The 21,958-nt window shown below is 41.9% G+C and overlaps 1 protein-coding gene across 5 annotated transcripts in view; it reads left to right on the top strand.

The window, feature by feature from the left end:
* Positions 1–21,958, top strand: part of UST (uronyl 2-sulfotransferase) — a 350,080-nt gene that overhangs the window by 163,561 nt on the left and 164,561 nt on the right. For all 5 annotated transcript variants that reach the window (XM_023632884.2, XM_070256415.1, XM_070256413.1 and 2 more), the window contains exons 3-4: positions 1,472–1,627; positions 14,390–14,469. In XM_023632884.2, coding sequence (XP_023488652.1) covers positions 1,472–1,627; positions 14,390–14,469 — 236 coding nt within the window. The remainder of the gene's footprint in view (positions 1–1,471; positions 1,628–14,389; positions 14,470–21,958) is intronic.

Genomic DNA, 21,958 nt, shown 5'->3' with positions numbered 1-21,958 from the left:
TTTGTTAGATATGATAACAAAAGCACATGCAACCAAAGAAAAATTAGATAAATTGGGCTCCATAAAAATTCAAAACTTTGTGCTTCAAAGGACACTATCAAGGTAGTAAAAAGACACCCATAGAATGGGAGAAAATATCTGTAGATCATGTATTTGCAAATCCAGAATAAATTTGGAAATCTTAAAATCTTAAAACTCAACAATAAAAAGACAACCCAATTTTAAAACGGGCAGAGGATTTGAATAGACACTTCTCCAAAGAAAACCTACGAATGGCCAATAAGCACATGAAATATGCTTAACATCATTGGTCATCAGGGAAATGCAAATCAAAACCACAATGAGGTGACGTTTCATACCCATCAGGATGGCTATAATCAACAAAACAAAACAAAAATAAAACAGGCGTTAACAAGTGTTGGCAAGGATGTAGAGAAACTGGAACTCTCATACATTGTGGTGGGAATATAAAATGGTGCAGCTGTATTCCAAACACTTTGGCAGTTCTTCAAAAAAGTAAACATAGAGTTACCATATGATGCAGCAATTCCCCTCCTAGGATAAGGTGAATCGAAAACATATGTCCACACAAAAACTTATACACGAATGTTCACAGCAGCATTATCCGTAGGAACCCCAAAGTGGCAACAGTCCAAATGCTCATCAACTGATGAATGTATAAACAAAATATGGTATATCCATACAGTGTAATATTATTCAGCCATATAAAGGAACCAAGTACTGATTCACGCTACAACATGGATGAACCTTGAAAACATTATGCTTAGTGAAAGAAGCCAGACACAAAAGGCCACATAGTTTATGATTCCATTTATATGAGATGTCTAGAAGGCTATAAACAAAACCATAGAAACAGAAAGTAGATAAATGATTTCAAGGGACTGAGATAGTGAGAAAAATGGAAAGTGACTGCTAATGGGTATGGAGTTTCTTTGGGGGATGATGAAAACGTTGTGGAATTAGATAGTGGTGATGGTTGCACAACTTTGTGAATATACTAAAAACCGCTGAACTATACACTTTAAAAGGATAAATTTTATGGGATGTAAATTATGTCTCAATTTTAAAAATTACTATATTTTTCCTTGAACGCTGCAAATTAAGTTCTAATAAGCATAGTATAACTTGCAAAGGAATATTATCATTAAAGCACCTATTTATATATTTTGTTCCTAAAAAGAAACAAAAACAACTTCACAATCAGTCTTATAGATGGCTTGAAATTTTGTCAGTTTTCAGTGTCAGTGCAGATGGGGAGATAGTGGATCCAGCATTTTTCTCCAGTTTTACTATGAAGATAGATAGGATTTCATCACTACTGTTCTCTCATTAACTTGATATGGACCCTTCTCATTTAGATGGATCAGACATTTATTGTTCTGAAATTGAGGGAAGAATCAGGAGGATTTTAACCTAAAAGTCTCATATTTGCTCTCTCTTTTCTTCCCAGGTTCTCCCTTTCCCGAGCCAGGTGGTATACAACAGAGTAGGCAAGTGTGGGAGTCGTACTGTGGTCTTGCTTCTGAGAATCTTGTCGGAGAAGCACGGATTCAATTTGGTCACGTCAGACATTCACAACAAAACCAGGCTTACTAAAAATGAACAAGTAAGTTGACTTGGCCAGGGTTAAATTGTCCTTTGCCTCAATTCCTTTGTGTGACTAGTGCGTGCCTTACAGGACATCCTTCAAACCCCTAATGGGTGAATACCAGGGTTGCAATTTCATCCCGTACTTTTGCCAGAGGGTGGAAGGAAATTTAAGTGAAAAGTTCTGAAGGAAGTCTTTCAACCAGGAAGTTTGCCTGAAGGGATGAAGGACAGCGTACACCTGTCATTGTCTATTTAGCTACATTAGCAATGCATAAATCTCATAGTTACACCACTGAGCTATGAATAATGCTGCCATCCTGACAGCAAAAATAAGAAAACTTTATTTTAATGTATCTTCCTCTGTGTTTTCTCACACATGTCCTAAGTCTTTCTGGTTATAGTAAAAAGAAGATGCTCTTGAGCCAGGCATCAAATCTTTGCATTGATGGGGCCAGGAGCTTCCTGCTGTGGTAAATCAAGGAATCTTGAGCTTCCAAAGTAGCGTTTGGCATCTTCAGTGGTAGCAAAAAGAATTACCCCATTTTCCAGGGACAATTCTGCCCCAGTATAGCGGAGCCATACAAGTGGACATGCTGTTGGTGGCACACGTGAGCCATACTCTGTCAGGAAGCTATGAAGATAGATTCTATGCTGTAAGCTTATGTAAACGTAGGGTCGACAGTCTCCATTGCTTTGCTAATGTAGAGAAGTTAGGCCTGGTGCTTTCACGGTCATTTACAGGGTCGAGTTTGTTGGCCCGGTCTCAGAAAGTTGCTTCTGTCCCCTCAGATACTTAAGATGAATGAGTAGCCATCCGTATAAGTCAGGGTTCTCCAGAGCACAGAACCAGTAGGATGGAGAGAGATGTATCTTTATCTCTCCATCTCTCTATCTCTCCATATATATCTATCTATGAAAGGAGATTTATTGTGAGGAATTGGTTCATGCAATAATGGCAGCTACATCCCACCATCTGCCATCTGCAAGCTGGAGACCCAGGAAAGCCATTTCGTAGTTCAGTCCTAGTCCAAGGAGAGCCCATGATATGAATCCCAGTCCAAGGGCAGGGGAGGATAAGTTGAGAAGTCCCAGCTTAATCAGGGAGGCAGGAAAAAAGGGGCAAATGCCTCCACCTTCTGTTCTGTTAGGCCCTCAAGGGATTGGCCGATGCCCAGTCACACATGGAGGGCCATCTACTTTACTGAATCCACTGGTTCAAATGCTCATCTCATCCTGAAACACCCTCACAGACCACCCAGAAATAATGCTTCATCTGGGAACCTCGTAGCCAGTCAAGTTGACACATAAAAGGAACCATCATATCACCCAGGGAGCACAGAAGAATGGGGAATAAACAAGACACATGGTTTACTATCAGGTTGAGGTCATAATGATGGAAATTTCCACCCGTGTCCACTGCTTTCTGATACAGTCCTCACCTTTGAGGCATTCAGAACCTTACAAACTCAGGGAATTTACAGTAGTCTGTCTTTCTCTTTTATGTTGGGAAATGGTAGGACTGTTTTGAGAGAAGACCATAGCCAACAGTAGTACTTGCTATAAAGCCAGCAAGTTTAGCATCTTCCACAGAATAAGGACCAAAATGTCCATTCCTTTGAAAACTTTCATTACAGAGCCTCTGAGCATCAAGTCTAAATAGTCATTACCAATTAGCAAAACCTATTTTGAACGCTGAAGGTTGTGTAGAAGGCTCCCAATAGAAACACTATACTTGGGAACATTCAAGCATACCACATTGTATGGATAACTTTAATAGGGGTAGCTTCTCTTTGATTTCCTTACTTGATTGAAGAGCTAATATGTTTAGGCTGGCTATGCTCTTTTCATCACCTGAAAGAAAGTGACTATAAATAAATAGCCTATGTTATTGCAATTTTATTATAATTGTTAAATTTGGTTTTCCTTGAGTCGAAGTCTTTGGGTCTGCTTATCAGATTATTCTCAAATATTCCTATGTGTGGAAACTATGCTCCATTCTCAGACACCTCATAAAACACAGTAGCTGGTTTTTAGTTCCCACTGTTGAAAGGGGTACAAACAGCCCAGAGGAGGAGGGCAAAGGTAACTAAAGCATTAGACACTGAGATTTCCGGAATGTCCTAGACGAGAGAGCACAAATATAATATTTAAATACACTAGGATTTTACACGGACAAACCTACTTTGTTTTCGATGAGAAGCAAACATGAGAAATTAAAATACAGTTGTAACTGTCAAGAGAAAGATTTAGATGAAAAATTAACGATAACTTACTAACAGTATATAAATTGTTAGATCTGGAAGGGTTAAGAACAAGGCATCCTTCTCCTCTAAAACAGAGGTTGGTGCTCATCTCTTTGGAATGATCGGCTTGTCTGGGAGCCAAGGAATAGACTAGACAATCTTTTAAGGTTCTTTCCAGCCCTATGATTCTGTGATATATTTATACAACTTCTAGCATAATCTGTGTACAGTATAGTTGAAACGTTTCTGATTCCTGTGGTCAGTGTGACCTAGAATATGTTTCATTACTTAGTTATTCCAGATTCCTATTAAATTATAAGGCAAGTTTTACAAACTTCAGTGAAAGGTAAAGATAAGGTTAAAAAAAAAAAAAGTATACGATTTTGATGTAAAGACAAACGTAAGGACAGTGACAGTTGCCTCTCTGCAGCCAGCTGACCGGGCTGTGGCATGCAAAGGGAGCCAGGGAGGGTCATGACAAGAAACCAAGTTTGGAGCAGGGCAAGAATGTTTAAAGAAACGCTTTCCCTTGTTATGTGGATCCTTTTCTAAAGTTGCAAAGTGCATAAAACAAGCAGAGAAAAAATATTATTTTAACCTAATATATTCGAGAAATAATTTGTGGTATGAATAGCTCTTCTTTTTGGTAATTTATTAAAGGAAAAAGGAGGAAGTGATTTAGGAGACGAGTTAGAATTTTAGAGCCGGTGGTTCTCATCATTAAACAGCAGGACTCTGAGGACGTGTTCCCATGGAAACATTGTTCTCTAGAGTTCACAACAGCCTTCCTTCAGGTGCAGGATGAGTTACACAGGCCCTCGCGGGCTGGCCTGGGCCTCTCTCCGCTGTGTAGAACGTTTCATTTATGAGAAAATGTGTTCCAAGTTCCAAACTACTGACTTACAAATGAACTTTGGAATTGCATCCATGTATAAGACTAGAATTATCTATACCATTTCATTCATACACAAAAGCACCTTTCTGGGCCAGAGTCAAATTCAAACATACGTTGCTCCCTCCAGGGGAGCTGTCATAACACACACACACACGCACATTCACCATACTAAATTTAAAAAATCTATTTGATGGCGTTCACACACCAAGTGGCATTAAGGGGCAAAAGCAGATACAAAATCACACATACACAGGAAGGACACTGAAGATTAATGCCACCAATGCACGGGCCAAGGGCAATTTAAGTTTCTCTATATATACTACTTTTCTGATTTCTCCAAATTTTCCAAAATGAACATACATTATTTTTATAGTCATAAAAATAGCAATAAAATTTTTTTCTTTTACCACAATGACAACAAAAATCTTTTTAATAGAATAAGACACTGAAGGGATTATTAAAAAGGAAAGGGAGCATGAAGACATCAAATGTTGGAATGCCTATAAAAATCCCATTATATCTGCCCTTATAGAAATAGAACCACCTTTGAAGTTTATATTTTAGAGAACTCTGCTTCAACAGAAGAGCATGGACAGCTGCTGCCAGCCAAATGTTGGACCTCCACAGAGTGTATAATGCAAACTCATGATGACATTATTTCCTTTATGCTCTGAAACCAGATTTCAGTTTCTTGGGCTGGCTTAGATAATCTCTTGGAAAATGGAGATTATATACAATTTGAAGGATAGGGAACTATTTTTCAGAAGCCATGGATGTTATTGCTAAAAGACTCACTTTTGTTAATGGTCTGACACTATCTTTCAGAACATTGCTCTAAGGACAATAAAGGTCACAATGCCACAGGCATATCACAGATGTAAGAATTCAAAATTATTTCATTCTTGTTGGAGAAGGGCAAACGTTGTTGGCACAGGAGCCTAAAAGGTCGAGAAAGCAAAGAATTTTACTATTTTTATTTACGTTGAAGCTGCTGAGGATTACACATTGGAAATAGCACCTGCTACATGCTAATTGTTGTTCTTTATTACTTCCTTTACTCTTTTGGACCTAAAAATATGCTGGTGAGTCAGTACGATTCCCTATTTTATGGATGAGAAACTGAGACAACCAGATTAAGTCACTTTCCAAGTGTAATTAATGGAGTGACTAACTGTGACGTCTAGACTCGAACCTTGGCCCTCCCATTCTCTTAATGCGGTGCTCGTCCACGCTGGCTGCATGGCAGACTCTCCAGCAGAGCCTTTGGGAACATACAGTTGCAATGGTCCTTCTCTTGGAGATTCTGGGGTAGAATCCAGAAATTTTTTTTTTTAATGAAGTGCCACAAGAGACCCTACAGTACAGACAGAGTTAAGAATTCCTGCCCAAACCATCATATCAGCGTTTCCCTAAGTGTGTCCCTGAGAATCCTGATCCCCTAAGACACTGAAAAAAAACCAAATACCATGGTTAAATAAACTTGGGAAATACGCTCCCTTGTCCCCCTCTAGGAGACTCACGACAATTAACCCACCTTTTAAAGACTCTGGCAATTCTTTCAATTAAAAACAAAATTAAAAATCTGTTTAACTGGCTTCCCCCTCGTGTTTCCAGCCTCAGTGGGCCAGGGAGCTCTTTATGAGTGTTGGGGACCCTCACCTGCATCCCACAGAACTCGATTCGCAGTTCGGGAGATGCTGGACTAGCCTGTCCCCTCCCGTCAGTCAAACCAGAAAAGGCTACTATTGCCTGTAACGTCTCCTCTGCTCTGACGCTATTCCACAGCAATTCAAATGATCAAAACCTTGAAAAGTCTTCAAAGGATGGAGGAGCCAGAGACCCCATGCCCGTGTGCTCTAGATTGCTTTAGCCTCTTGGTCAAAACCGGAATTCTTTTACAAGATTTTAAACTTCCCTTCCCCATTGCCCTCACCCACTGCGAGTCCTAAGGCTGACTGTGCCTCTAAAGCAATGACACTCAGAAGAAGAAAACTCACCTAAAGAAAACGCGTTCGATTCGGAAACAGTCTAGCCATGAGGATTCCTCCTCGGCTTCCCTAAGGCATGGTCATCTGGCCTCTGTTTAATGCAAAAGTTCACTCATTCATTTTTGAAGGAGCTCTCTCCGTTGTTTCTTCATTCAATTTGATGAACATTTATTGAAGACCTGCTGTAACACTGTCTGTTGAGCACCAGAGAGCCCACTCCATGTTAGTGCCCCTATTTCTAATCCTTTAAGCAACGTTATTAGGGAAGTATTACCACCCCATTCTATAGGAAGGAACCAAGTGTTCAAGAAGAATGTGGGAGGGTGAGACTTGAAGGGAACTCGGGTCAAATCTTGAGGAACTTCGAACCCTAGGCTAAGGAGTCGGAACTTTATGCGGTGGCAGTGGGGAGCCGTTAAAAAAATGGTTCTTAACCATGTTGGACATCAAAATCTTCTTGGGATCTTTGTCACAACATGTTTCTTGGTCCTACCACAAAATACTGAGTTAGACTCTAAACGGTGAGCCCAAGTATTGTATCTTTGGGGGAAAAAACATTCCCAAGGAGATCCTATGCACAATTCTAGTGAAGGACAATTTCGTGAAAGGCTCTAATTAATAGAAAAGTTTTACTTTTATTAAAGTGAAACCTCCACTAAGCAAGAAAGGGTCCTCTTTCCCCTGAGAATCCTTCAAAGGTCTGAAGACATCACGTTTCCCCTGAAGTCCGATCGAGTGGTGTCTCCTCAGGAGCCTGCACGTTAATGCCAGAAACCTTACCCTTGCTTGAGATGTTCTGGAATGGTCTCCTTAGACTGACCCTCAGAGCTTCCTGACTTCATAGGAGGAGGGACAGTGTCCACAGGCATCAGGGCTGCTCCAGCCAGACCTTGGCATCAAACCAAAAAGATTGGCTGAGTCCATCTCCAGATCACCCAGCTCTGCAAACAAGGTCTTATCCTGAGTCCTATAGACAAAAGCTGACTCCGCTCATGGAAACTCGGTGGAAGGCAAGGGGGAAAAAAAAAAAGAGGAAGAAGCAACAAGGCCTGAAAAATTAAAATATGTTTTCTCCTCTCCTTCCAACTGTAGCCACCAGATTGACTTTCTCTTCTAGTCAGACCCAGGCTCTTTGCTTTGTGCATCTCATTGCGCCCCCTGGTGGACGTCTTCTTCATTGCGGGCATTTGTGCGTTGGGCGGACTGCACAGCCCTGAGCTAAAGATGGGCAGACCCTCCTGCCTCCCGCTACCAGGCCTTCCCAGAGCAGGAGGAGGGGAAAGGCAACTGGAGCCTGCAGCCATCCTCCCAGCCTCTGAGATGAAAAGGCATGGACTTCTTGCCCGAGCTACCCCTTATTTGGCTTTGATGTGTTAAAAACATGTCTGTTCCCTCATTTAAAACATTCTGCAAAATTATAGGACATCTCATTGTTCAGGAGTGACAAGAATTCAGACCAGAGTAGGGTTGGCACTCTGTCAATTACTGCTGACAGGCGTTTCCCAAAGAAGTCAGGAGCGAAGTCTTTTATTAACTAGCTATGTTGGTGGAACTGCAGGTAAAGGTTTTCTGCTTTACCATCCCAGCCAGTTAGATTGAAAGGAAAAGATTAGAAACTGCTTCCTGGCATAGCTTCTGCATTATAAATTCTGTTTGATTCTTGCTTTTTTTTTCCAACCTCAATTCTGTCTCATGTTCAGATGCTCTGTGATGTAACTTCTCCCTTTAGGTACATTCCATTACATAGTTATCTTTCTTTCTTTCTTTTTTTAGTATTTTAAATTCATTCTCATTCTTGTTATAATATATACTCTTTTCTCACCTAGAACTTTTTCTTTTTTTTAGCTTGCAGATGTACATAGTAATATATTTCAAATTCTGTGCAGATTACATCATGTTCACCACCCAAAAACTAGTTATAGTGCATCCCCTCACATGTGAGCCTAATCACCCATTTTGCCCTCCCCCCCCTTCCCCATGGTAACCACCAATCCAGCTCCATTTCTATGTGTTTGTTTGACATTGTTTTTATCTTCTACTTATGAGTGAGATCATACGGTATTTGACTTTCTCCCTCTGACTTATTTCACTCAGCATAATACCCTCAAGGTCCATCCATGTTGTCACAAATGGCTGGATTTCATCATTTCTTATGGCTGAGTAGTATTCCATTGTGTATATAGGCCACATCTTCTTTATCCATTCCCTCCTTGTTGGGCACCTAGGTTGCTTCCAAGTCTTGGCTATTGTGAATAATGCTGCGATGAACATAGGGGTGCATGTATCTTTATGCCTTTGTGTTTTCAAGTTCTTTGGATAAATACTCAGCAGTGGAATAGCTGGATCATATGGTAGATCTATTCTTAATTTTCTGAGGATACTCCATACTACTTTCCATAGTGGCTGCACCAGTTTGCACTCCCATCAGCAGTGTAGGAGGGTTCCCTTCTCTCCACATCCTCTCCAATACTTGTTGTTTCCTGTCTTGTTAATTATAGCCATTCTGACTAGAGTGAGGTGATATCTCATTGTAGTTTTGATTTGCATTTCCCTGACAGCTAATGATGTTGAACATATTTCATGTAACTGTTGTCCATCCGTATATCTTCTTTGGAGAATTCTCTGTTCAGATCTTTTGCCCATTTTCTAATTGGATTGTTGGTTTTTTTGTTGTTGAGCTGTATGAGTTCTTTGTATATTTTGGATATTAACCCCTTATCTGATATATGGTTTGCAAATATCTTCTCCCAATTGTTAGGCTGTCTTTTCGTTTTGTTGATGGTTTCTTTGTGCAGAAGCTTTGTAGTTTGATGTAGTCCCATTTGCTCATTTTTTCTTTTGTTTCCCTTGCCCAGTCAGACATGATACTTGAAAATATGCTGCTCAGACCGATGTCAAAGAGCGTACTGCCTATGTTTTCTTCTAGAAGTTTCAGGGTTTCAGGTCTTACATTCAAGCCTTTAATCCATTTTGAGTTGATTTTTGTACATCCACCTACAACTTTTAAGAAATATTCTCTCTGATATTGTAATCCTTTTATTTTTTATTCTTTTTCATGCTTTTCCACCTGTGATAACTTTCAATTTTTCAGCACATCCCAGGAAAGGTAGCAAATTTATATTCCCATAAACTCTCTTTAGTCTCTGAGTTATCTTGCTAACTGACCCGTTCCTCCCATTTTTAGAGGTTGTATGGTTGTATATAGATCAAAAAGCAGTGGGAGTGCTGAGGGGACTGCAGCTCAGGGATAAAGAGCAGGATTTTCGGTGTCAGACAGACTTAGATTTGAATCCTGGCTCCACATTTTTCTAGCGAGGAGACCTTAAACAATCTGTGTACCCTTTCTGTGCATCAACCTGTAAAGTCTGGATAATACTACTTAACTGATGGAGTCACGTGAGGATGAAATGATAGCGTGTGCATAAAGAGCTTCCAGATATGATATGTAGCCGAGAAACCACTCAGAAGAGGATAGTGTGTCTCGTGCTGTTCTGTCCTAGATGTTGTAACATTGAAACTCGTAGCTCCACGGGACCCCAGGGTAATGAAGGTACAGATCTGTCCCAGAGACGCTAAATTCATTGCCTATATGATAATTGTCTTCAGTGAACTGAAGCGAATGAATACGTTTCTTGACTCCAAAAAAAATTTCTAAAGGGCATAAATTTCTCCATGGCATCAACAATTCTGGAGTGTATGTTCTGTGCAGGTTCCTGGGCTGGGCTGTCTGGGGGCTAAATAAAACTTGGCCCCATCCCACAAGGAGCTTACAATCTGGTTCGAAGCTAGCGCACAAACTCAGCTATAATCTAAGGTAAAAAATGCATGTCCTGGATATCCTCAAAGTGTTGTGGGAAGTCAAAGAAGGCAACATCATTTCTAACCAACAATGTCCAAAACCAAACCACATCCCCTCAAGTCTGCAGCCAGATTTGGTCCTCCTGCAGCGTTCCCCATCTCCACGAATGGGTACCACCAAGTGTTCAGTTATCCCAGCCAGGGCTCTGAGGAGGAAGCCCTCTTGACCTCTCTCTCCCTCCCCTCTGCTGCCAGCTGGCCACAAGGCTCAGCAGATACTCCCTCCTAATCCTCCCCAAACCTTTCCAGCTGTCTTCACTTCCATTGTCTTCGTTCAGTGGTTCTCAAACTTCTATGACTTAGAATCTCCTGGAGGACTTGTTAAAACACGGATCGCTGGGCCCTACCCCTAGAGTTTCCTCTAATTCGGTAGGTCTGGGCTGGGGCCTGAGAATATGCAATTCTAACAAGTCCCAGTTGCTGCTGCTGCTGCTGGTCTGAGGATCACAGCAAGAAGCGCTGTGCTCACGGGATTCTTGCCCTGTCCTTCTAGCTAAGCTTTCTGTCTCCAGTCCTTACCTTCCTCACATTCTCCAACCTGATCTCAGATCTGAAAAAAAACCATCCTTTCTGCCTAGGGATTGCCCATAGGATAAAAGTCAGAATCCCTCATGTGGCCTGCAGGGCCCTCAAGTGCCCAGCTCCTGCCTTCCGCTCTAGTCTCCTCTACTGCCTCGCTGATCCCATGCCCGACGTCTGGCACACGGAACTCCTGGTGGCTTTAATATCCATGTCGTTTCGTGTTTTGTCCTTTGTGTCTGCTGTTCAGTCTCTGCAATGCTGTGAGTCCCTTTCTTCACTGCTTAACTCCCATGGGTCCTTGCAAACCCCTCAGGAAGGCCTCCTTGGGGAAGCGTTACCTGCCATCTGCAGGCAGGGTAGGTGCCTCACGTCTGTGCCTTCAACTCCTTGGTGGTTATCATGTGATGGTACCTGCCTGCTCATCCACTTTGCCCACAAGACTCTGAGCTTCCTGAGAGTAAGACCCAAATCTTCTATCTAGCCACTACCCCAAGCAGTACATTGCCTGACACAGACTTGGAGATCAATGGATGTTGAATGAAAGGAGAGATCCAGGAAGCCTACTTGGAGGAGATAGGCATTCTAGCCAGATGTAAAGGGTAGTTAGGATTTGGACTTGCAGGGAGAAGAGGAAGAATGTTCCAGAAGAGGAAGCTTGAGCCTGAGCTTGGACGTGATCAGGCTTGGACACAGTGTAAGGAAGGAACAAAGAGGGGTCTAGTTCAACTGGCCACAGGATGTGTGGTCTTGAGAGCCACGTGAGGGAGACAGTAAAGGTAGAATTAATGTGAGTCAGGAAGGGGTTGAAGATGGACATCCAGGAAAGACCCAGATCAAACACGAGACTATGGAGAGCATGGTTAACCAGAAGCAGGCTCTCTAGAGACGGAGTAAGCCTGATAAGGAGTAAAGATGTACAAGGATCAAGAGTGTGGTTTGGCCATGGTGGATTTGGGGATGCCATGTGGACACATTTTACTCTCTTGTTATCATGTATCTTCCCGCTCATCTTATTCCTATGTTGATCTCCTAGTGAATGCTCAATACATGTTGAATGAATGAATGAATGATGAATGAATGTATGCAGCAGAATCAGCATAAAGGCCAGCAGTATCCTGCATGAGCCAAAGAAAGGAAGGAGAGGTAGTTTCCATGATGATTTTAGGTAGTGTCATTGTTGCCCATAATGCCACCAATGAGAATAAGACCCAAGCAAGAGAAAAGGCAAGCAGACGCCAGCAACAATGGGAGGACCAGGAGGGGGAGCTCAGGTGACGGGCAGCAGGGGTTCAGGAGACCAGTGCTTGGGACTGGAAATGGGGAAAGACAGCATTTGTGAAGATGATCCAATGACATCTTGAACATAACGCCTCAGGTCTTGTGGTACTCCATCAGTGGTTTTACGGTTTGGTGTGCAGTGACAGAACGTACGAGAGCTGAAACGTGCTCTCTGACTTCTCTGTGCTAATGCAATAAACATGAGCATTAGCACCTTTATTCTGTGTTTAAAGATACGTCTAGAAAGAGTTATACATTGTCATCATGAATCCACTTTTCCTCGGGAAAGAGACAGCTTTATGACTATTGTGACACTGTTCTCAAAATCTAATCACTGCTGTTCTTCCATTAAATTAACACACTGACATGTGTTTAGAGAATGTAATATAATGTGAAATGTGTGAAAGAAATGGTTTTTCTTCTGACCTGTTTTTCCGGTCTTTTTATGCAATATCAGCGGGCTTTCTCATATGACTCTTACATATGCAGAGAAATATCCAAATAAAAATAATCTAGAGATTAAAGCATTAAATGGCCTTTATAGCAAACTTACACACAGTAAAGAGTTATGTTTCTAAGCAGACATCCTCAGAAATCAGGTACTTTTGGTTGTGCTTCCAAATCTAATTCTGATGGTAGAATATTTTTGGTAGCAAAAATCAAAATTTACCATGTGGTCAAGCAGGAAATTTTATTACCAAAAACAGGCACTGGGACATGCAGGGGGGGGGGATGTGGACTGTAAACGGTAGATAAAGAGTCAGGATTCAATTTCCTTTTGTGCTCAAGCTTGGGGACAGGCAGACCCATTATTTGCCTCTACCTGCCGCTGACAAACAGGAGCACAGAGTGATGACTGCGAGCCATTTACTTTTAAAATTCAATTTCATTTCTTCAAACAATCCATGTGAGCATGAATGCCTAATTAAAGGTGTTAGGTGTGGACTTCCTAGCGGAACAATCTATGAAGCGTGTACCAGTTGGAGTTAATTCATTCAACAGATATTTATGGAGCACTTACGTGTGTCAGACATGAGGCATCGAGGCAGACCAGGTTTTCTGTCCTGCTGGAGACAAACCTGGACTTTCAGACTCTGATTTTATTGTTGTTGTTGCTACTGTGGTTAAGACGTGAATGACTGTTTTTGTTTCCAGCCCTCGACTTGAAGGGTTGCATAAAACATGAAATGCGTCACTTCTGGTGTACATCCAAAGTAGCGATTTTGAAAAATTCCACTGTGTGTCAGTTTTGATGGGGCCAATTAGAAAATCCAGGGAAAGTGGAATTCAGGAAGTCAGGCAGTCCTAAGAATGCTTGGAATTTCTAACAGATTTTACTAAACATTTTCTCTATGATGACATGTCCAGAAGACCATAAACATTAGTTTATCCTAATATAAACTACTTTTTGCCCTGCTGATAACTGCAAATAAATAATTCAGATGACCACCCACCAAAAAACCAAAAGTTTTGGGGGATTTGTGTGTTTCCTATGAAATACCTGCTTTGTAAGATTTTTGTAATCAAAGAGAAAAATAATGAGGTATTACCTTATTTTATTCTCACTTTTAAATTCTGCAGAACTACTTTCGAATATGGCAGTATAGCCCAGTAATATCATTATGGAAATATAAAATAATGATTGATCTCTTGTCTTGGTTTGACTTTAAAGGAAGGGATTAAAGGCATTTTCTGGCTTGCATTTGAGTTTAGCAACACCATTGACTTCTCCAGTGAAAATTAATCTGTCACATTGTTTTCATGGTAGCAATCAACTAAATTAAATACAGGACTATAAATTTGGGCAGCACTGTTGTATTCAGAAAAAAAAACCTTATGTAAAGTTCGTAAATATGTTGCACGAAGCACAGCTGTTTGGCCTTGGTCCAAGAAGTAATAAGTGAGGAATAAAGGAGGTGGGAAGATAACCTTTAGCTTAATATAGTTTCGTAAATTAGATCCTATGTATGCTAATTTTGTACTTTTTTTAATAGATGGAACTGATTAAAAATATAAGTACCGCCGAACAGCCTTATTTATTCACTCGACATGTTCATTTCCTCAACTTCTCAAGGTAAGATACTTTCCAGTCTAATGGTTCTTTCATTTCTTTTCAGTATTTAGACTCCTTCTAATGGACAGTTGCTTTAAAATCTACCTTCATTTTCAAGGTAGTATAATTGCCCTTGAAAAGACTTTTTTAATCCATCTATTTTTGCTGTGGAAGGATCAAAGTTTGAAACATTTGGACAAAAGCTGCATTTATTTCTAGAATACTAATCTTAACTGTTACAAAAACTTGAAATTATTTTTAGTGAGAAGCCATTGGACCTGATAGTTCCAAAAAAAAAAGTCAGGTTTTGTATTGAAACAAATAAATGAGAAGGCAAGAGATGAGTATTTTAACAGAAATATTTCATTGCACATTTTTGTACACTTTGAACCTGCTCAGGACTCTGGGAATAACTTAGTGGTGAAGTAATATATATTTTATGGGATCCAAAATGCTAGTACCAACCTCTTTGCTCATCTTTTTAATACTGCATGTGATTATTCTAAGGCTTACTTGTTTGGTGCTGGTGGGGTACTTTAGAAACATGTTTTTTGTCATCTGCAGGGACCTTCTGATAATAATGTTAATCTTGGAATTTAGGTTTTCAGCCCCTCCACCTGTTAAGTTTCTATCTGCAAGTTCTGGGCATTCTCTTCCCCAGTGACCCGTTCTCCAAGGTCCTCTTGTGTCTCGGCTTTACCACAAGCCACCAGCTCTCAGATTCCTCCTCTCCCCAGGCTGGCCCGTGTCTGAGCTCACAGCTGGCATCAGCTGGCAGGGCACTGGGCCCAGGGGCAGATCTGCTCACCAGGCCGGGACCTGCGCCTGCCTCATCAGCCCTCTAACTGGCACTCCCCTCACTCTTTTTCCCATGGGGACAATAGGACCTCACATGTCCACAGGAGAGCACTGGAGCATCCTGCCAGCTCGTGCTGACCTCATGGCCTCTGAAGGCCAGGCGCCCAGGGAGGCCCTGACACTCGCTGCTCCTGAGTTTGCACCAGCAGGCACGGCTGTCCTGCCCCACCCAGGATGCCTAACAGTCTGCTGGGCTGGGAGAAGGTTTTAGCTTTCAAAGACTTCCCTGCTGGGCAGCAGGCCCTTTGCAAATTAAATGTAAAGAGAATGAGATTCAGCAAAGCCAGTTATGAAGCAGCAAAGAGGAGTTGCTGCCTTATCTTTGAAAGCAAGCTTCCCCGGCAGTTCCCCAGGCCTGCCTGATGACTGGAGTCCCTAAGATGGTGAGTAAGACACCTGCAAGTTATCCTCAGTGTCCAAGGGCCGTGGCGCTAAGAGTTCAAGTGCATTTCCAACCACGTTTATAAAGGGGCTTGTTACTGGATTTTCAGGGGTATGTGGCCTGCCTCTCACTTCCAGTCGGCCAAGAACATCTAACTGGACGTAATTAGATAAGGAGGACTTAGCTATTTCAGGCCCTGCATTTTATGACTTGTAGACAGCAGAGCAGGCCCGCTGGTCCTTGCTTTTCTCATGAACCTCCTTCTGCGTCACCCCTCACATCCTCAAACCGCATTCATACAACTCTTCTTGCTTCAAGGTCAAATCTTTACAACGAAAACAAATTGCAATGCAACAAATATTGATAATTAACTCAAGGCAGTGTAAAACTCTAGTGACAAGCCGAAGCCGATATCTTGATTAGATCAGCCGAGCTGGGCACAGCGTGGTGACCATATTTTATCATGGGCTCCACCATCAAATATGTGTCCAAGAGTTCAATCTGGCTTGACTTAATTCTGAAAGAAAAAAAGTTGATAAACACCTTTTAGAAGACAACACATCTGCAGAAAACAGTGTTGACCTGGCTGTCAGGACCTCGGCCTAGCTCTTGCTGTTTTCTCCACCCTCCGTTCCATTTTCTTCAATTAAACGTGTTTTTATTGAGGACCCTCTATCTTCTGTACACTGTGCTAGGACTGGGGCCTCTGCAGTCAGTAGTGGATGTTTTCCTTGCCTTTGGGGAGCTGTAAGTTCTTCCTCCTTTAAGGAAGGAGTGGCAACAGAGTGTGATGACCTTGAGGAGAGAGTCACAGGGTCTCCCTCATGGGAAGTGGGAGGCAAGATCCTCTCTCTGGGAAGAGGAAATCTGGAAGGCATTCCAGAGCAGGAGCAGTGGCTGCTGGTGTGAAGGATGGGTCAGCTTTAGAGAGATGAATGAGAAGGGCACTGGCTGCCCAGGGGCCAGTGTGAGCAAAAGCTGGATGCAGAGAGGGACCAAAAGGAATCCAGGAAATGGAGCCAGAGGGTGTACACGGCAGGAATGGAAGGACGGTCAACAGTTTCAGGCTGGAAGAAGTATGGACCAGCCTGATGGGCTTCACTCTTTTAAAAAGCTCATGCTAGGGGCTGGCGCCTTGGCTGAGTGGTTAAGTTCGTGTGCTCCACTTTGGTGGCCCAGGGTTCGCAGGTTCGGATCCTGGGCATGGACCTACACACCACTCATCAGGCCATGCTGTGTCAGCATCCCACATACAAAATGGAGGAAGATTGGCACAGATGTTAGCTCAGCGACAACCTTCCTCAAGGAAAAAAAGAGCAAGATTGGTGACAGATGTTAGCTCAGGGCCAGTCTTCTTCACCAAAAAACGAAAGCTCATGCTGACTGTGGGAGCAATCTTACATCTCTTCCCACCTGCCATGTGCAAGGCCTGGGGCCTTGGGTTCAAACACTCCATAGATGGGAACAGAATGACAAATTGAACTTTAATACATCCCAAGACTATAGTTACACTTATTGAACACAGAAAGTTACAGAATCAGATTTCTTTTGAAGAGAATAGCTTTATTTAAGGAAAATTTTTTAAGTACAGATGGCAACTTTGGGCATATCGAGAAAGCCCCAAAATATACAAGTAACAGAGAAAAACAACTAAGATGGGACTTGCTAAGAGGGCTTTCCCTACTTTTAAAAATGAGTTCTGTATTTTGAGTGATAAGCATGGGGATAATTAAGCTGCTCTTAAAAACCTACCCTGAACCAGCCCTGGTGGCCGGGTGGTTAAGATTTGGTGCTCTCACCACGGTGGCCTGGGTTTGTTTCCCGGTTGCGGACCATGCCACCCATGTGTCAATTGTCACACTGTGGTGGCAGCTCATGTAGAAAATTAAGCCAACAACTAGAATACACAGCCATGCACTGAAGCTTTAAAAAAAAAAAAGAAGAAGAAAAGGAAAGAAACCTACGCTGATCATTGCTGACAGGCAGATGGTTGGCTTGTCTTGGCATAATGAAGTGACTAATAAAAGAATTAATACTGCAACCTAATATTCTCTGTTAATATTTTATTTCTCATCTTCCTTATATTCTTAACATGCAGCAAGCTCCTTGCTGGTGAGCAGACTATCAGAATTAAAGTCTAGCCTCTCTCCCCCCACCTTCTTTGTGCACACACATCTTCTGAACTTGTGAAGTGTATGGCATTATACCAAAATGAATTGATTGCCCTTTATTGCTTTTTCCTGTTAAGTATGGCGTTCTTGAAATTCAGACACTGAGGGATGTGAAATGCTATCCTGTGAGTGTTTGGTGATTCAATAGCTGACATTTCTTTTATTCATCATCTAGGCATCTTGCTCTGGTCCTTCTTTTCCCTTTTTCTAGAGTTAGAAGGAACCGTTTTGCCATATCCAGTTTTGTTAATTCAATCACGGAAAGCAATAGCATCAGACCAGTCTGATGTTTTTCTGGTTCCATCAGGGACGGTTTCCTGCCAGAAGAGAGAAACACAACAAGCTCGGCAGAAATTTCAGGCTTCACTTTGAGTTTGTAAGGTTTTTGACTATCTTCTCTTTCACACAGTTTTTGAACTGCCTGAAAGCTCAGGCCAGACAAATGCTTTTCACCCAAACTACCTAGAGAATTGAGTCAAAATAGTCTTGGCTTAAAAGATGCTACTTTTTGTGGTGGTGTGGAGATAGGATTTTTAATATTTGCACACCATGGTTTCATGTGTCTCTTCCCAATTGTCGAAGCAACCTAAAGAGTTACAATGTTTGAAAAAGTTCAACTTCCCGACATCAACAGTATCTCTTTATGGATGTCTTACATGGACACCCTGGAAAGACTGTTACAGACAGTTCGTCTCCCACCCCTAACTTTTTGTTTGTTTATTAAGGGTTTCTTTCTGAGGGGACCATAATTCTTTTTCCCATCTACAATTCCTCTCAACCCCCAACTTGAGTCTTGCAGGGAAAGCATTGTCAAGTTTTGCGTCAGAGCACAGGTCTTTCAAAATAGTCCAAGCGATTTATAAGGTAGCAATACGCTAAATAATTTCAAACCACAGTCTTCTCTCAGTATCTGCAGGGATTGGGTCCAGGACCCCCTGCAGGGACCCAAATCCATGCATGCTCAAGTCCCTTAGCTGGCCCTCAGCATCCGCGGGTTGCGCATCCGCTCATACGGAGGGCCGGCTGTACCGCTTGCTTTCTCCCTCAGGACCTTTGCTTCCGTTTCTCTTTCCTCATTTATCTCAGATGGTGGCTCCAATGCCAGCCCTAACCTGCAAAACAAACCTTTTAAAAATAAATCAGTCACTGAAGAAGCAGACAGAGTGGATGGCCTTTTGGTTACTCTCTCTCTTCCCTTCAGGGGACTGTCCCTTACTGATGAGAAAAAGGCTGCCCCCTGATGGCATTTTTTTAACAAAACAAAGCAGGTCTTGCCAACTCCATAATTCAGTCAGGTTTCCACGTACTTCTAAATGCTGACTCTGTTTTTATTCTCATTAGGAAAGTGACCCGTTTTAATTCTGTACCCAGCACATCTTTTGTCATGGTGACAGAAGCCTCGGACTTTGAAGTGAGCATCAAAACAAAAATTGATATTGGCGGTTATTAAACTGCTTTCTTTTCCATGATGGCCTTTCTCTCGCTTCAAAGTGTCTCCTCCCTCCTGACAAGGATACAAGCTGGGCCTCTGGCCTTGGGGTACTTTTCCTCTTTTAATATAGGTAACAGCACGAGGATACCTCCACTTTCAGGCCAGAGGTGGAAAAGAAGATATGTGTGCTGTAGAACAGAAATTACCAGGGGCCAGGAGAGGGGAAAAGGGGTTTACTGTTTAATGGGCACAGAGTTTCAGTTTGGGTTGATGAGAAAGTTCTGGAGAGGGATAGTGGAGAAAGTCACACAACAATGTGAATGTACTTAATTCTACTGAATTGTTCACTTAAAAATGGTGAAAAAGGTAAATTTTATGTTATATATGTTTACCACAATTAAAAGAAAAGGTATACTTTCAAAAACTGTTTCCAGTCATAGAAAACTCTACTACAGTAGGAAAACAGAACAGTCTTACTTCCCCAGAATAATTCTGATCTTCAGTCTTATTATTTAATATGTGCAGTAATATTCCAGGAAGAAATATCGTCAGCAATTTGATGAAAATATACCTAAAATTCTTCCCCACGTGCTTTGTGTAGCTGTTAATGGCTTGATTGGCTGAATAGCAGTGTGGGGCAGATGTTGAAGAAAATGCTCAGAATGAGATATTTAGAAATGCATCCAAAAGATGAGAACCGTGCAGGTTTTAGTCTAGAGAATTGTATGCTCCTTTGAATCTTCATCTTCTCATCAAAGAAACAAAAATGGAAAGAATATGATACATTTGCAAAGGGTCAGAAGGAGAACCACAGGGGCGATTAAAGAGTTGGTAAATATGACCTGTGAACAAATGTCAAAGAAATTGGAAATATCTGCTCTTTTAGGATGACTTACAAGAGAGCTTCTAATATACACTGGTTATTGTGGGGACCAAGGGACCAGAGGACGTGTTGTTAAGTGACAAACAAAATATGGCCTGTCTCCTGTACTCTCTAGTGTACCCACAGCACAGAACCTGTCATTAGCTGTGGCCGCCACAATTTTTTAGGGCTCAATAAAGACCAAATTACAGCTATAGCTTATAAATTGAAGAGCAATAAGTCTCAAGATAAAACCTAAAGGAATTTCAAAAAGAAACATACACGAGAAAAGTTAAAGGAATCAAAATTGAAGCCGAAAAGACTAAAAGTTGTAAAAGCATATGAAGAGAAGTTAATTCTATGCATTGAGTGGATCAACAAAAAGAAATGTGCAGAAAAAGATTAGGAATTTTGACTGGGTGTAGCAAAGCCTCCCCAACTGTCGAGTTGACCGATAGGATGGACTTCACGGGGAGGCTGTGGAAGCTTCTCGAAGGTTTTAAAAATAAGGCAGAGTGTTTGCTGTATGGGTTTGGGGTAGGGTGCAAAGCATTCTCGCTTTAGAAGGAATCAGCAGGAGGCAGTAGGTTCCGATGACCCAGAGACCTTCTAAAGGTGACCAGGAATGCTGGCTAGCATTAAAAAATTACTCAGACAGGAGGAAGTGATCCTGAGAAAGGATGGGCTGAGGGTGGGAAATTTGTCTCCCTTCTCAGGTTTTGGGACACATGAGAGGTGTTCTTGCCTTTTTTGTATAATTAACATGCCACCCCAGGTTTTGTCAGTTTAGGAGGGAGCTGTGTGTCCTAGAAAAAGGATGAGAGAGTTGGTCGCCTGAAAGCTTTATTACTGTTGCTTTCTGGAAAGAAGGAGATTTATATCAGACACCTCTCTCACAGTTAGAAATTTCTAGACACAGGCTATTTTATTATCTGATACTTGATAATAAATTCCTAATCCATCTAAAACTTCTGTTCTGGAGAAGTATTCTGGAAATCTTACATTGGGTTACAATGTGCAAACCGGAGCAAGTCACACCCACTCAACAAGCCTGTCAATCATCCCGTCTGCAGCCTTCGGTGGAAGATGGCTGTGGCCAGGCCAAGAAGCATCCCTCAGTGGGAAGCTGTGCATTGACTCCCGTGATCGGTCAGTTCTGCTAAGGAGCGATAATAGTCATTCTTCACATGACGATAGAAATACAGTTGGGGTTTTTAAAAGCAAGATGCAATTTCTGAGGGTTTAATTGCATTCAACTCTGTTATGTGTGCTTTGTCTTCCTTCACCCTAGCATTATTACCTTAGTTGCTGTTCATCTGAGATATGAAACTCAAGTTAATTAAAAAGAGGAAGATGCATCCAGGATGATGGTGGTTAGCTGGGGGTGGCACAGCTGGCTTCTGAGACTAGATGGTTGTTCATCGAGCTGCATGAATGTTAGCTGGTGTATTTCTGGAAACCGACAAGATTCTCGTTGGCATGGCCAACCTTTCTCACGAGCAATGTGGTTTCCAAAGTGGCGTATTGGAGGAGTCCAGAATATCCTTTGCGTGTCCTGGTGCCTGAAATTCCCCCATTGGAGACTCATTCCTTTTTGTTCCTTTGGATTCTTCTGTCTGAAGATTCTCTTTAAAAATGCAAATAAGCTGGGGACATCATACAAATTAATAACAAAAAAGAATCGGTGGCTTGTTCTGTCTCCTTTCCTCTACACCAGAGCCCTGTGAAATAGGCAGAAACTTACACACTTAGAAGCACACGCCCAGGCATTTGTGTTTCCATGATTGAACCCCTGCTATGTGCCA

This window comes from Equus caballus, chromosome 31, assembly GCF_041296265.1.
Source record: "Equus caballus isolate H_3958 breed thoroughbred chromosome 31, TB-T2T, whole genome shotgun sequence".
Taxonomy (NCBI): domain Eukaryota; kingdom Metazoa; phylum Chordata; class Mammalia; order Perissodactyla; family Equidae; genus Equus; species Equus caballus.
The sequence above is the reverse complement of the archived record's forward strand: the minus strand, read 5'-3'. Positions and strand labels throughout refer to the sequence as shown.